The following is a 16979-nucleotide window of genomic DNA, read 5'->3' on the forward strand; positions in this document are numbered from 1 at the left end:
CCACGGTTGGCTTTGTTTGGTGATCAAACCCCACCAACTGTGGGTAAATCCAGCATTACCTACACCCAGCTGTGGGTTATTGCTATATTACTTCACATGACTCTTTTTGTTGTGATAATTGTACAGGCAGTAAAGTACAGAGTGAAAATGCTAACAAATCTTTTGAAATATGAAAAAAAACACTTTGCATATTCATGGGTATATATTATGTTAATAAGATTACTAGGAGAGCACTTGGTTACTAATGAGCAACACCTGGTTTACTTCTATCACTACTGACTACAAAGTAGTTTAGAAGACTTTTTTATGTTCTGCATTCTGACTGTTGTAGCAGCTATCTTGATAGAAGTTTCCAAGAAAACAAAATTGCATTCAGCTTCCCATTCTGACAAGCTTATTTTCACAAAAGTTATTTATGCATGCAGTGTCAGTGGTGCAAGAGGTAGTACACCTCCTATTAATGGAGAAGGCTGTTGGTTCTATTCCCACACCAAGTAGATTGATTGCTGATAATTCAGTGTAGCATAAGGGGTGCCGCACTCATCAGTGTGCTGTCTGTTGGATGAGATGTTAAACTGAAGCCTTATCTGCATGTGTTAGAGGTAGTCAGGTGTATGTAAAAGATCCCACAGTACCTCTTGAAAAGAGTAGGAGACATTCCCTGATGCTTTAACCAAAATGTCCCTAGTAGTGTGAATACCATCTTGGATATCCCCTGAAAAGAGGTTACTAACCCGGTCAATGAAGGATAAAAAAATATATGTTTGAAAAACAGCTACATGATATCTGTTGAGGCAGTTCTGGATAAAGGGACTGGTTCAATACTAAATTAAACACAACAGTCATTTACTGCAAATAATTTAGTTATTGGGTATATCAGCATATAGTTTACTGTCATTTTACATGCTATTTTTTTTTGTATAACTGCTACCCTCTAATTTTCCTGAAATGTATAATTCTAAGAAAAGCCACCTTATTTTGTAACTTGCAGAATTCAGATGCATCCATGCAAGTTTCCTGCAAGCAAAAGATGCCACTACAAAATGCATAACACATTTAAATACATTTTAATGCATTCATTTGCCCCTTAGGTACATTAACTCATCATTTTGAGATCCTTTTCTAGCACAGCCAGGGCAAATGCAATGCAGTATACAGCAGCCAATCAATCTTCATGTCTTAAGAAGGAAAGTGGAGTACCTTCAAAGAGCCTGTATAAGGGAAAATATATAACTTATTATAACAAAAGGATTGATAACACTTACCTTTTTCTCCCCTGAGGCCTGTGAAGGAAAGGATACAAAACACATTACTTAGGGAGATTTAAAATAATCTTGTTTCTTAAAAATACATATGCATAAATAATGTACCACCATTCTTAATCATTTATTAGTATTTACCTATCTAATCTATCTGTCTGATCAATCTAAACCTGATCATGTTCATGCTCTACACACAATGGCTAGAACAATGTATGTAGGCAGCTTTACTCTGGTCTGATCAAGTCAGCAGATTACTCTCTGCCTTAAAGAAACACAAAAGAAGATCCTTAGTGCAAAAACAGCCTCTCCATTACAGTACTGCAATTTTTACCATGACATACTTCCTCAATATCTCTTCTGTGAGAGTCTCATCTCAGTGTTCTAGCTTTCCTTATGTCTGGAATCCCAGGTTACAAAACACTTACCTGGTAAAAGCTCAGTTGCAGAAATGGGCTTACTTTAAAGAATATGATCAAGTCCCCATGGCATTGTTGATATTTCTTTTTTAGCTGGCTTAATGAATGTTCATAAAGCCAATAAAAAAAAACTGCAGACTATATACACAACCAAGTCTATATGCCTAAAGACACAGTTTGTATTTATTTATTTATTCTGGTAGCTCTGCAGCCAGCTGCTGCTGTTCTCTCTCTTACAAAGTCTTGAATCTCCTATTAGACCATCGGGCTTACCCCATGGACTGGGCCTGCCAGCCTAGAACCTAGGTACATGAACAACTTTACATCTATGAGGGGAAAAGAAATGAGACTGAGATGTACTAGAGCACAGTTAGCTATTCTTGCAGCGAGAATCTTTTGTTTGCTCCAAAGGGGGAGGCATGATGTAATGCACACACATGCTCTTTCCTACTTATGATGCATTAACATGTCTTTAGATCTCTCTTATGCACAAGAGTATGAAAGATGCTGTGTATGTCTTCAAATTACTACATTGTTAAACACCCTTCTACCTAACGCTAAAACTACCTTTCCACTCTTAACCCAAAAAATCTCCTTCCCACTCCCTAATCCTACCTCCCCCTTCTGCTTCCTCCCCACAATCACTTGCCTAAACTCATACTGGAGTTTGATTGTATGCAGCACTGCATCACCATGGCTGCTTGCCTAAACTCATACTGGAGTTTGATTGTGTGCAGCACTGCCTCACCATGGCTGCTTGCCTAAACTCATACTGGAGTTTGATTGTGAGCAGCACTGCCTCACCATAGCTGCTTACCTAAACTCATACTGGAGTTTGATTGTGAGCAGCACTGCCTCACCATGGCTGCTTGCCTAAACTCATACTGGAGTTTGATTGTGAGCAGCACTGCCTCACCATGGCTGCTTGCCTAAACTCATACTGGAGTTTGATTGTGAGCAGCACTGCCTCACCATGGCTGCTTGCCTAAACTCATACTGGAGTTTGATTGTGAGCAGCACAGCCTCATCAATGGCTGCTTGCCTAAACTCATACTGGAGTTTGATTATGTGCAGTACTGCCTCACCATGGCTGCTTGCCTAAACTCATACTGGAGTTTGATTGTGAGCAGCACTGCCTCACCATGGCTGCTTGCCTAAACTCATACTGGAGTTTGACTGTGAGCAGCACTGCCTCACCATGGCTGCTAGCCTAAACTCATACTGGAGTTTGATTGTGTGCAACACTGCCTCACCATGGCTGCTTGCCTAAACTCATACCGGAGTTTGATTGTGTGCAGCACTGCCTCACCATGGCTGCTTGCCTAAACTCATACTGGAGTTTGATTGTGAGCAGCACTGCCTCACCATGGCTGCTTGCCTAAACTCATACTGGAGTTTGATTGTGTGCAACACTGCCTCACCATGGCTGCATGCCTAAACTCATACTGGAGTTTGACTGTGAGCAGCACTGCCTCACCATGGCTGCTTGCCTAAACTCATACTGGAGTTTGATTGTGTGCAACACTGCCTCACCATGGCTGCTTGCCTAAACTCATACAGGAGTTTGATTGTGTGCAACACCGCCTCACCATGGCTGCTTGCCTAAACTCATACTGGAGTTTGATTGTGAGCAGCACTGCCTCATCAATGGCTGCTTGCCTAAACTCATACTGGAGTTGATTGTGTGCAGTACTGCCTCACCATGGCTGCTTGCCTAAACTTATACTGGAGTTTGATTGTGATCAGCACTGCCTCACCATGGCTGCTTGCCTAAACTCATACTGGAGTTTGATTGTGTGCAGCACTGCCTCACCATGGCTGCTTGCCTAAACTCATACTGGAGTTTGATTGTGTGCAGTACTGCCTCACCATGGCTGCTTGCCTAAACTCATACTGGAGTTTGATTGTGAGCAGCACTGCCTCACCATGGCTGCTTGCCTTAACTCATACTGGAGTTTGATTGTGTGCAACACTGCCTCACCATGGCTGCTTGCCTAAACTCATACTGGAGTTTGATTGTGTGCAGCACTGCCTCACCATGGCTGATTGCCTAAACTCATACTGGAGTTTGATTGTGAGCAGAACTGCCTCACCATGGCTGCTTGCCTAAACTCATACTGGAGTTTGATTGTGAGCAGCACTGCCTCACCATGGCTGCTTGCCTAAACTCATACTTGAGTTTGACTGTGTGCAACACTGCCTCACCATGGCTGCTTGCCTAAACTCATACTGGAGTTTGATTGTGTGCAGCACTGCCTCACCATGGCTGATTGCCTAAACTCATACTGGAGTTTGATTGTGAGCAGAACTGCCTCACCATGGCTGCTTGCCTAAACTCATACAGGAGTTTGATTGTGAGCAGCACTGCCTCACCATGGCTGCTTGCCTAAACTCATACTGGAGTTTGATTGTGTGCAGCACTGCCTCACCATGGCTGATTGCCTAAACTCATACTGGAGTTTGATTGTGAGCAGCACTGCCTCACCATGGCTTCTTGCCTAAACTCATACTGGAGTTTGACTGTGAGCAGCACTGCCTCACCATGGCTGCTTGCCTAAACTCATACTGGAGTTTGATTGTGTGCAACACTGCCTCACCATGGCTGCTTGCCTAAACTCATACTGGAGTTTGATTGTGTGCAACACTGCCTCACCATGGCTGCTTGCCTAAACTCATACTGGAGTTTGATTGTGAGCAGCACTGCCTCATCAATGGCTGCTTGCCTAAACTCATACTGGAGTTGATTGTGTGCAGTACTGCCTCACTATGGCTGCTTGCCTAAACTTATACTGGAGTTTGATTGTGATCAGCACTGCCTCACCATGGCTGCTTGCCTAAACTCATACTGGAGTTTGATTGTGTGCAGCACTGCCTCACCATGGCTGCTTGCCTAAACTCATACTGGAGTTTGATTGTGTGCAGTACTGCCTCACCATGGCTGCTTGCCTAAACTCATACTGGAGTTTGATTGTGAGCAGCACTGCCTCACCATGGCTGCTTGCCTAAACTCATACTGGAGTTTGATTGTGTGCAACACTGCCTCACCATGGCTGCTTGCCTAAACTCATACTAGAGTTTGATTGTGTGCAGCACTGCCTCACCATGGCTGATTGCCTAAACTCATACTGGAGTTTGATTGTGAGAAGCACTGCCTCACCATGGCTGCTTGCCTAAACTCATACTGGAGTTTGACTGTGTGCAACACTGCCTCACCATGGCTGCTTGCCTAAACTCATACTGGAGTTTGATTGTGTGCAGCACTGCCTCACCATGGCTGATTGCCTAAACTCATACTGGAGTTTGATTGTGAGCAGAACTGCCTCACCATGGCTGCTTGCCTAAACTCATACAGCAGTTTGATTGTGAGCAGTACTGCCTCACCATGGCTGCTTGCCTAAACTCATACTGGAGTTTGATTGTGAGCAGCACTGCCTCACCATGGCTGCTTGCCTAAACTCTTACTGGAGTTTGATTGTGAGCAGCACTGCCTCACCATGGCTGCTTGCCTAAACTCATACCGGAGTTTGATTGTGTGCAGCACTGCCTCACCATGGCTGCTTGCCTAAACTCATACTGGAGTTTGATTGTGAGCAGCACTGCCTCACCATGGCTGCTTACCTAAACTCATACTGGAGTTTGATTGTGAGCAGCACTGCCTCACCATGGCTGCTTGCCTAAACTCATACTGGAGTTTGATTGTGAGCAGCACTGCCTCACCATGGCTGCTTGCCTAAACTCATACTGGAGTTTGATTGTGAGCAGCACTGCCTCACCATGGCTGCTTGCCTAAACTCATACTGGAGTTTGATTGTGAGCAGCACTGCCTCATCAATGGCTGCTTGCCTAAACTCATACTGGAGTTGATTGTGTGCAGTACTGCCTCACCATGGCTGCTTGCCTAAACTTATACTGGAGTTTGATTGTGATCAGCACTGCCTCACCATGGCTGCTTGCCTAAACTCATACTGGAGTTTGATTGTGTGCAGCACTGCCCCACCATGGCTGCTTGCCTAAACTCATACTGGAGTTTGATTGTGTGCAGTACTGCCTCACCATGGCTGCTTGCCTAAACTCATACTGGAGTTTGATTGTGAGCAGCACTGCCTCACCATGGCTGCTTGCCTAAACTCATACTGGAGTTTGATTGTGTGCAACACTCCCTCACCATGGCTGCTTGCCTAAACTCATACTGGAGTTTGATTGTGTGCAGCACTGCCTCACCATGGCTGATTGCCTAAACTCATACTGGAGTTTGATTGTGAGCAGAACTGCCTCACCATGGCTGCTTGCCTAAACTCATACTGGAGTTTGATTGTGAGCAGCACTGCCTCACCATGGCTGCTTGCCTAAACTCATACTGGAGTTTGATTGTGATCAGCACTGCCTCACCATGGCTGCTTGCCTAAACTCATACTGGAGTTTGATTGTGTGCAGCACTGCCCCACCATGGCTGCTTGCCTAAACTCATACTGGAGTTTGATTGTGTGCAGTACTGCCTCACCATGGCTGCTTGCCTAAACTCATACTGGAGTTTGATTGTGAGCAGCACTGCCTCACCATGGCTGCTTGCCTAAACTCATACTGGAGTTTGATTGTGTGCAACACTGCCTCACCATGGCTGCTTGCCTAAACTCATACTGGAGTTTGATTGTGTGCAGCACTGCCTCACCATGGCTGATTGCCTAAATTCATACTGGAGTTTGATTGTGAGCAGAACTGCCTCACCATGGCTGCTTGCCTAAACTCATACTGGAGTTTGATTGTGAGCAGCACTGCCTCACCATGGCTGCTTGCCTAAACTCATACTGGAGTTTGACTGTGAGCAGCACTGCCTCACCATGGCTGCTTGCCTAAACTCATACTGGAGTTTGATTGTGTGCAACACTGCCTCACCATGGCTGCTTGCCTAAACTCATACTTGAGTTTGATTGTGTGCAGCACTGCCCCACCGTGGCTGATTGCCTAAACTCATACTGGAGTTTGATTGTGAGCAGAACTGCCTCACCATGGCTGCTTGCCTAAACTCATACAGGAGTTTGATTGTGAGCAGCACTGCCTCACCATGGCTGCTTGCCTAAACTCATACTGGAGTTTGATTGTGAGCAGCACTGCCTCACCATGGCTGCTTGCCTAAACTCATACTGGAGTTTGATTGTGAGCAGCACTGCCTCACCATGGCTGCTCGCCTGAGCTCATATTCAAGTTCCAGCACAAGCAGTGGCTTAGACAAGCTACAAGCCCTTCCAGTCCCTGGGATTGAGGCAGCAGTTTTCGAGAGCACCTTTCCTGAGCCCTGGGTACCACTAGTCGAGAGGTGCTCTGTCAGCACTTCAGCATAACGTCTATCTGAATAAATAAAAATAAGCATCAGGCACAGGCCTGTGTGAATTACAGGTGTTCTTTGTATTCACAAACTGCTTTCCATAGCTTGTTTGGCACCAAATAAAATCATATTTCACCTAAATGTTCCAACTGTGCAAAATTGTGAAGCCAGGCGAAGCTGTTCGCTCTCGGGTGAAACATTATGCCAAATGTCATTATACATGAGATATGCCAATGTCCGCCACAGCTGGATATAAAACTTCGTTAGAATCCTTGTTAAGAGAAAGTAGCTGAATTTACCTGGGATGATAATGCCTGTGTAAATGTTATCCACTTTCAGGTAACAGTGAGAAGGTGATATAATGACTATTAATATACCATCCCAGATGAGGTAATTTGACTGAACAAGAAAATGCATATGACAGGTGTCACAGATTAAAGAGGGAAAGACATTCCATTAGCTGGAGACTGAGTTAGCTATCATGCTTAATGGGATTCCAGATTCATGCAAAACTGACTTTTTCAGCAAATTCTTATTATATGAACAGATCTCTGCTCAAATGCATGATCTTTCTTAATAACATCTGCACTGATTTTAGACTTTTCCCTGAACTTATTACCCTTTATGTATGAATCTAGAAATTCCCTTTTCAAACTAAGAACATCATCATCAGCCCCCTTTTTCCCATTTTTTCTACATGGGGTCGGGGTATCGGATTAACTGTTGCCAACTCAACCAATTCAGTGCCACAGTCCTGCCTTCTTCAACACTCATGCCTGTCTGTCGCAGATCTTCTTTCACACAATCCATCCACTTCTTTCCTGGACATCCTCGCTTCCTCTTACATTCTTCCTGTCTGTCCCAAATCTTCCTCACCAGATTGTCTTCTGCTTTTCTGCACATGTCCAAACCACCGTAATCAGTTCTCCTTGATATTTTCTGCAATTGGAGCTACTTTGGCTTCTGCTCTTATTTCCTCATTTCTTCATCATGGTAAGCCATTAGACCTCAGGAATTTGTTTTAAAAGTGTTCAGATTTGTAAAGTAATACTTACTTTTTGCTGTATTTGGATGTATTCAATTAGTATTCATTTTTCTGATTCCTGACTACTAATCTGCTTATTTGTTTATTTAACTGGTTGATTCTGTCATTCAGGAATTGTGTTTTTACTGACACTACCACTGCAGCTATGTTGTCTCTATGCTACTAAAACTGCTGTTATAACTGTAATGTACATCTAATTGACCTAGTCTTGGAGTTAGAAACAGTATTTACTGACTTAGCACTACAGTTGTCTCTGCTACTGCTTCAGCTGTGCTGTTGTGTTCATTTTCCTTTTTCTTGTATGCACAGGATAATTGGCTGATAAATGTATTGTGCATGATTTATTAACCTGTTTCCAAACTAAGTTATGGCACTGTGATGTGGTTACTGTTGAATCACTCTCACACTGTAGCAGTAGCATCTATTCTCCTGCTTTATCCACACTATCCTCAGATTTGTATCTTTTACACCCTCCTATCTCCTAATTACTTCCTTTGACCTGTCTTTGTCTCCTTCTACTAGCTTCATCCTCTCTTTTTCTCTCTCTCTCTTCAGAGCACACTCAAGCAAATCTACAGTCTTCGGCTACCACTCCACCCATACAGTATAAAAAGGAATCAGTACTGCAAACTAAACAAGGATATACATTTTGAGCCTCAAGAGCAGGGTCAGTCCACCCAGGCATTCTACTTGTATGTTTTATGAGAGTGAAGCTATTACATTAGCAGTATTTCTTAGTAGTTCTCAGCTTGCTAATAAAACTGACTGTTGTAGCCTTGTGTCCCCATCCCCCGTTAGTACAGTAATCTCCTAACTGTCCAATAGACAGTATACATTTAATTCACATCCCTGTGACTAAATTAACCATCAAGCAGCCCTCTCAGTGCTTTCTGCCTTAGTTTGTATCACTTGGAGGCCCACCTGTTTATTTGCATCTCTATACATTCCCCTTCATTGCTAATGTATCTCCCTACTCTAATCTGTGCACAAACTGGTTACTAATCAGCAAGTCAATCTGAAGACACACTCCCAACCTTAATAAAGTTTGCTGTCTCTTCTCTCCTTCACTTTACAGGTAGTTTCAATTATTACTTACCCCCTCTGAGGCCTTCACTGATTTCCACTGATTGCCTCTCTGGTTTCTTTGCATTCCACCTGGTTTACACCCCTTGTGCTATCTCCCTCCCCCAATACAAAGTCTATATTAGAATCCTGCTGAGCATGGAGCCATCTTTAAATTTCTAGTCCCCCACCAGGACATAAGTGCTCCTCAGCAATTACATTATGTTTGCCGGTAAGCCATTTGACCTCAGGAATTTGTTTTAAAAGAGTTCAGATTTGTAAAGTAATACTTACTTTTCTTTTGTCTTGGTTGGCTCTGAAGTCCTCAACACTTTACTCTGCAACTGTGACTGGACCCCCCTAAAAACCCTCCCACTTGACCAGGCTGTAGCATATTTCAACAAAACATTTCTACACCACCTAGACACTGTCGCTCCATTGTGCAAAATCAAGGTTAGAACCTCTACAAACCCCTGGCTCAGTAAAGAAACCAAATAAATCCTCAAGTCCAGAGACACTGCCTGGCTTTACTATCAAAAACACAAAGAAACACAAAGCCTAACTAAGTACCAAGAACTGCACAACCATGCAAAAATGCATTAGGATGGACAAAAAAATCCTACTACACAACGTTACAAACTAAATACCAACACAACCCCCAAAAATTTTGGAAAAATATAAACCAGCTACTAAAATCCACCCAAAAGGCTACCCCCAAACCAACCACCCCTGACACTAAAGTTCCCATCGAAACACAATTCATCTCCCACTTTGTGAACTCAATTCTATCCTTAGTATCACAGGACAGTTCTTTCCTCACTATCCCCTCCCCCCCAACACAAATAACACTAAAACAAGCTTTACCCTCAAAACAGTTTCCACCACTTCAATCAAAAGCATGCTCTCCAAACTAAAAACCTTATCAACAGCAGCCGACCTACTCACCGGCTATTTCTTGAAACTCACAGCAGATGCTATTGCTATCCCAGTCTCCACTCTCATAACTAAATCAATTGTTGAAAACTATGTGCCCAAACTCTGGAAAATATCCTATGTTACACCCATACATAAAGGTGAGACCTCCACTGAACTTAATAACTACAGACCCATTGCTTTACTCTCCCCCCTGGCCAAAATCCTAGAAAAATGCATCCATACCCAGATGCTAAACTATCTCCTAGACAGCAACATCCTGTCACCTATTAGGCATGGTTTCAGACCTGCCCATAGTACCACTACAGCCCTCCTCTGCTTCACAGACACAGTAAACCGTCTCAAAAATGAAAGGCCTACAAGTGTCAACTCTTTTTTTGGATATGCCCAAAGCATCTGACACAGTCTCACACCAAATCCTGCTTAACAAACTAAACCAATATCATCTATCAAATTCCACTCTTACCTGGTTCCAAAGCTACTTAACTGACAGGTAACAAGCTGTGAAATGGGAAAATTATCTCTCTCCTCAGCTGCCCATACCTATAGGAGTCCCACAGGGTTCTAGCTTAGGACCACTACTATTCACAGTCTTCACAAATGACCTCCATACCTCCACACAGCATGCATCTATAATTCAGTATGCAGATGACACTACCTTAATCTGTGCTGCACAAAACATTCCCACCCTCCTGCAAACAACTCAACTAGCATTCTCTGACATTGAAAACTACCTTACCAAAGCCCAACGTATCCTCAATCCAAAGAAAATGTAGCTTATGATTATAACCAGTTCTAACAAAAACACTAACAGTCAATTCACTATCTCCTCCACTAATGCTACTCCAGTTGCTCCAGTGGCACAGGCTAAGCTATTGGGAATAACCATAGACTCCCACCTAAAATTTGATAATCATCTCAACTTAACTATTAAAAAAGTACATGCCAAACTGGGGTCACTCTGCCGTATCAAACCATTTCTTACCAACAACACAAGATCAGCCATTGCTCGCTCCCAACTTCTATCCACCCTACTCTATGCATCTCCCATTCTGACTAATCTCAACAAAACTGAACTAAGCAAAATGGAAGCCTGCTATAACAGAATTGCCCACTTTGCTGCAAATTGCTCATATAGAACTCATCACTGTACTGCTTTGAGACAGCTCCACTGGCTTGAACTGCCCAACCTCCTAACCTACAATCAGCTCTGCCTCTGTCATTCTATCTATTACCTCCCCAATAAGTGTTCTGCCCTCAAAAACCTAGTACAACATCACTCAGCCAAAAGGCCTCTTAGATCATCAAGTAAACTACTACTAGAAGTCACCAACAGCTACACTAGCTTTGGAGATGCACTATATAGTAGTTCAGTGGCAAAAAATGGAACTCTGTCCCTACAAGCATTCAAAAAACATCATCCAAAGCCTCCCTTAAAGACCTCATCAGGCAACATCTCTAGGAAAGTTGGCAGTGCCATGATTGCTCCCCAGACTAGTGAAAGCAGATAACACGTACATACAAAATCTAGAGCAATTGAAAATAGTTTTCAATCTTACTCACAAACACTGGCTAATCTACAATGTATGCACTGTACCTGTGTACTATGTATGTATTCTACCTATGTTCCAAATTTCAGCTGTACACCACACATCTATTAATTACCTTTATTTTTAAAATTAATATTTTTTTGTTTGTTCTCTCCACTGTAACTGTTTGTGCCGCATACCACTGTAAAAACATGTCTCCTGTAATTTGTGTGTATACTGATCATGTCTAAATAACTAAATGTGTCTGTAATTTTTCTTTGTGGAGCTTTTCTCCCCGGGCCTCTGCTGAAAAAGGGCCTTGTCGGCTCAGTCAGACCCCCCCGGTTAACAAATGTAAAATAAATAAATAAAATAAATAAATCTGCCCCACAATGTGCATCCTACCACCCTTCTCCATCACCTGTAGCTTCTTCAACTGTTCTGCCTTTTCTGCCCAGGTTTCTGTACCACACAGTAGCACTGGTTGCACCACTGTCTTGTACAACTTACTTTTCAGCCTCTTAGGCATTCTTCTGTCATAGACTACACCTGACACTCTATGTCAGTTAGCTGCATTCCCTCAGATTCTAGCTTTGACCTCTTTATTCAGACTTCCCTTCTCCTCAACCACCCCTCCCAGATACTTGAAGCTGTTTACCTGTTCCACTGTCTTCCCTTCTATCTCTTTTCTCAGCTTCTTATGATTTCCCCAAGTTGCTGCCATGACCACCATCTTATCTGTGCTTAATTTCACCCATGTGCCTTCAGTTTTGCATTCCATTCCCCTATGCTTTGCTGAAGTTCTAGCTCAGAATCTGCCTGGAATGCCACATCATCTGCATACAGCAACTTTGTTGATCTATCCCCTCTGACCTGTTTGCTAATGGAGTCCATCACCAGTATGAACAGCAGTGGGCTCAGAGCTGAACCCTGGTGTGCACCTACTCCCACTGGGAATCCCTCTGTGAGGTCGATCACTGTTCGTACTTGAGTCATTAGGTCCTTGTATATAGCCTGCACTAATTCTACCAATGTTTCTGAGACTTCAAACCACCCCAGTACTGCCCAGATCAGCTTTCTTGGGACCTTGTCATATGCTTTCTCCAAGTCTAGGAATGCCCAGCTGGACTCACTCCTCATCTTTAGCTTCTTCTCAAGTAGCTGTCTTACTGCAAACGTCAGGTCAACTGTACTGCATCCTGATCTGAATAGCTCATCTCCCATCTTACATTCTACTAATGTATCCATTTATCAGTCACCGTCTCCAGAACTTTCATGCAATGTGATAGGAGTTTGATGCCTCTGTACTGCTCACAGTTGTGGCTGTCCCCTTTGTTCTTGTACACTGGCATGAGTATGCTTATTCTCCGGTCATCTGGGATACGCCTTTCTTTCCACACTGCTATAAGTACCCTCAGGAGCCATTTCTCCCCTATCTCACCCAACATCTTTATCATATCTGCTGTGACCTCATCTGAGCCTGCTACTTTCCTTGACTTCATCTTCCTTAGTGCTGTTCTTACTTCTTCTAAGGTGGGCTCCTCTTCTTCTCTCATCGTAGGCTATTTCTGGGGCAGTACAGCTTCTGTGGGGTTTTCTTCATTCAGAAGCTGCTGGAAATACTCCTTCCATCTGCCTGTGATGTCCTGTGGACTGGTGAGCAGGTTGTTGCTGGCATCCCTTATGAATGGTGTCTGAGTATCTTCTTTATCTTTCTGTCTCTGCCTTGCAACCTGATATAGTTTCTTTGTGCCACTTACTAAGTCACTTTCCAGAAGTTGGTAGAGTGCCTCTGATGCCCTATTCTTTGCTATTGCAACTTCTTTCTTAGCTTCTTTGTAAGCCAACCAGTAGTCCTTCCTAGCCTGGTCAGTCTTTTCTATCTCCCACTTCTTTCTTTTGATGACTTTCTGGACTTCTGCATTCCACCACTAGCTTTCCTTATGTACCTTATTTCCATACCTGGCTCAGCCACATATCTTTTCTGTGGTCTTAACACATGCTGTTTTTAGGCGCTGCCATTCTCGTTCAACTCCACCTATTTCCTCCTCTTGATGGGGTGCTAGAGCCCTGAGTAATTCCTTGAACTATTGTACTTTGTCTCCAGTCAACTTCCAGGTCTTCAGCCTGGTCTCTGTTGTCCTTAGAACCTTCTCTGACCACTGCTTGCAACTGATTGTGACAACTACTGGTTTATTCTCTGGGCCAACTGTTTCACTGGGGATGACTTTGCAATAATGGATTCTATCCCAGTGCATTTTTCTTACTAACAGGAAGTCTACCTGAGTTGCATGTTTGCTACTCTTCTATGTGATCTTGTAACTGTCTCTCTTTCCGAACCATTTGTTGGCTACTATCAAGCCATTTGCCAGACAGAAGTCTAGAATGGCTTCTCCTTCTTTATTCCTGCTGCCCCACCCATGTGGACACAGGAAGTCCTCAAATCCTGTTCTGTCTGTCCCGATATGTGCATTCAAGTCACCCATTATCAACACCAATTCATGTTGCCCTGCTTTATCTAGTAAGTCCTGCAGCTGCTGTCTGAATGCACTCTTTTCCTCACGATCATAACCCTGCTGTGGAGTATATGAATACTGCCCTATTATTACACTGGAGTCTGATTGCCATGAGTTGATCATTAATTCTGATGACATTCCTCACTGCCTTCTGGAGCCTCTCTCTCATGATAATTCCTACACCATTTCTAGTCTGTCCCCCTCCTGAGTAGTACAGTCTGGATCCCAAGCCAAGTGCCTTTGCTGCACTGCTGTTCCATCTCATCTCTTGGATAAAAAGGATGTCCAGCCAGCCTCCTCCATATCATCATGTCATCCACTTCCAAGCTGCATCCTGTCAGTGAACCTACATTAAGCATAGCAATTCTCAGTTCATAGTTGTATTTTACGTTTAGCTTTCATTCAACAGAGCTATCCCAGGTAATTCAGGCTGAGAAACTAGACACCGGCCATTACTGGCACAGGGCTGCTGGGCTTTATGGCAGGCACACACTGGCCAATAGGGGTGCATATACCCCTCCCACCATTAGCAAGGATCTCTGGCGTAGGTCAGATCCTCAACCCATTTACCACCGGTAACTACCCATGCCCATTTTGGCAACATTCATCAACATGACTGAATCACCTAGAGCCATATTTTTGCCCCATTGAGTGACTAGCCCTGCCATGGCATGCAGTCTGTGATCTGTGTTCTCCTATCTTGAGGATACTGTGCACCACAGTAGATGCCCAAAGCGGTTGGTCTATACAACTCTACCCCCTATAGGGCACCATGTAGAGTCTGTGCTGCTGCCCACAGCTCCATTGGTGAGTTTGAGATGGAAACAGCACGTTTTTCGGATGTGAGATAAAGCCAGCGGAGACACAGGGAGAATGTGCAAACTCCAAACAGGCAGTGGTCGGAGGTCAGGATCTAACCTTGCACCTTGTGCATGGGAGATGAAGACCTTAACCATTATGCCATCTGGTCTCAAATTAAGATGTTACAGGTAAATAAGACTATACAGTCGGTGCAAGGAAGTCAAAACCTGAACCTGAGGAAAGAACTCATTTATTTGTTTATTATTTGATAACAAGGTTTGTGAGTTCTTCTATGGATAATTTTCAGCTACTATCTGTAGTAAAGACATAATACAAATGCATATTTTGGCATACAAGCACGAACATAAATCTTTGATGCATCCAAGGAACGCATACAGTAATTAGTTGAAAACTTGCAGATCTGAACAGTGACAAAGACAAGAAAAACACTTTATTTAATTTTCACAGTTTGTAAAAATATATATATACATGTGCATGTTACACACACATGCACTCACATATATATATAACTAAATATATAGATGTATCTATATATATATATATATATATATATATATATATATATATATATATATATTAGATTTAGATATATCTACATACCTATCTATATATCTACATGGGTCTAGGACACATGCTCGACTAGCATGTGCCCGAATCACAAAACATTGAAACACACATACACGAAAGGGCTTAACATCGAAAAGCACTTCCATGTATGTGTAGTTCAAAAAAAAAAAAATCTATATTTGAAGCCCCCCTGCACCCCCCTACTTTAATATTCTCACACTGAGATTGCACTACAGTGGGGAAAAGGGAATTTTCCCTAACCCGCAGTGTAGTCCAATCTACGAAACAGGCACACATACACGGAAGTGCTTTTTGATGTTAAGCGCTTTCGTGTATGTGTGTTCGATGTTTTGTAATTCAGACATATGCTAGTCGAGCATGTGTCCGGATCCCATCTACATATATATATATATATATATGTATATATATATATATATATATATATATATATATATATATATATCTATATATATATATGGGTCCCTAACTTCGAAAGTCATATGGGCGAGACAATATGATCGAAGTTTTGAAACTTCGAACATCCTGAATAGAGATCGTGATACAGTGCAGAATGGTCCATTTACCTTTTCCGCAATGTAGTGTGATCTCAAAGTTGGTATACTTAATTAGCAGGGGGTGTGAGTGATGCAGGGGGGGGATTGCCCCCCCCCCTGCAAAAACTTTAAAAATAGTATTTTTTTGTTATCATTTGATTTTCTGAAACTTAGATCATACGGTCTTGGCCATATGAACTTTGAAGTTTCAGAACTTTGATAATTTGACATAGATACACACACACACACACACACACACACACACACACACACACACACACATACACACATATATATATATCTATCTATATATAGATATATAGATATATAGATAAAGATACATCTTGATGAGTTTTGTTTGTTAATCAAGTGTTCAGAACATCAAATGTGTTGTTAGCCACCCTTTTGCACTGAAATTTCATTAGATTAAACAATGCCGGCATTTGTTTGGGAGAACTGGTACATACTGAAGAGGGGGAATTTGCCATACCCCTGATGTTATGCAATCACACAGTTGGTGTGTAAATATATATATATATATATATATATATATATATATATATATATATATATATATATATATATATATATATATATATATATATATACGCTGCAGGGGGCATGTTTATTTTAATTTTATGGATTTCAATCTTTTGGGGTCAATGTTAATGTCAGTCTAGAGAGTCGGTGATATAATGTCATAAAATCAAGGGTGTGTATGTGTGTGTGTGTGTGTGTGTGTGTGTGTGTGTGTGTGTGTGTGTGTGTGTGTGTGTGAGTGTGTGTGTTGTGTCTAATATAAGACAGGCTAATGAAAGAGAGTGAGAGAGAGAATTAGGAAAAGTTGTAAGTGAGCTTAGAAATTAACAAACAAAAGTCAAAGCTGTGAAGCACAATTATCATTCTGCAATTTTGTTCTCTTGACAAGTATAGAAGAAGCTGTTAAACTG

The 16979-nt window shown here is 42.5% G+C and overlaps 1 protein-coding gene across 1 annotated transcript in view; it reads right to left on the bottom strand.

The window, feature by feature from the left end:
* The window catches only part of EMILIN1 (elastin microfibril interfacer 1), a 632809-nt gene that overhangs the window by 44479 nt on the left and 571351 nt on the right, over nt 1-16979 (bottom strand). Inside the window, exon 6 of the mRNA XM_044064184.1 lies at nt 1266-1283. Within this exon, the coding sequence (XP_043920119.1) occupies nt 1266-1283 (18 nt within the window). The remainder of the gene's footprint in view (nt 1-1265; nt 1284-16979) is intronic.

This window comes from Protopterus annectens, chromosome 2.part2, assembly GCF_019279795.1.
Source record: "Protopterus annectens isolate FY-2018-M chromosome 2.part2, PAN1.0, whole genome shotgun sequence".
Taxonomy (NCBI): Eukaryota; Metazoa; Chordata; order Ceratodontiformes; family Protopteridae; genus Protopterus; species Protopterus annectens.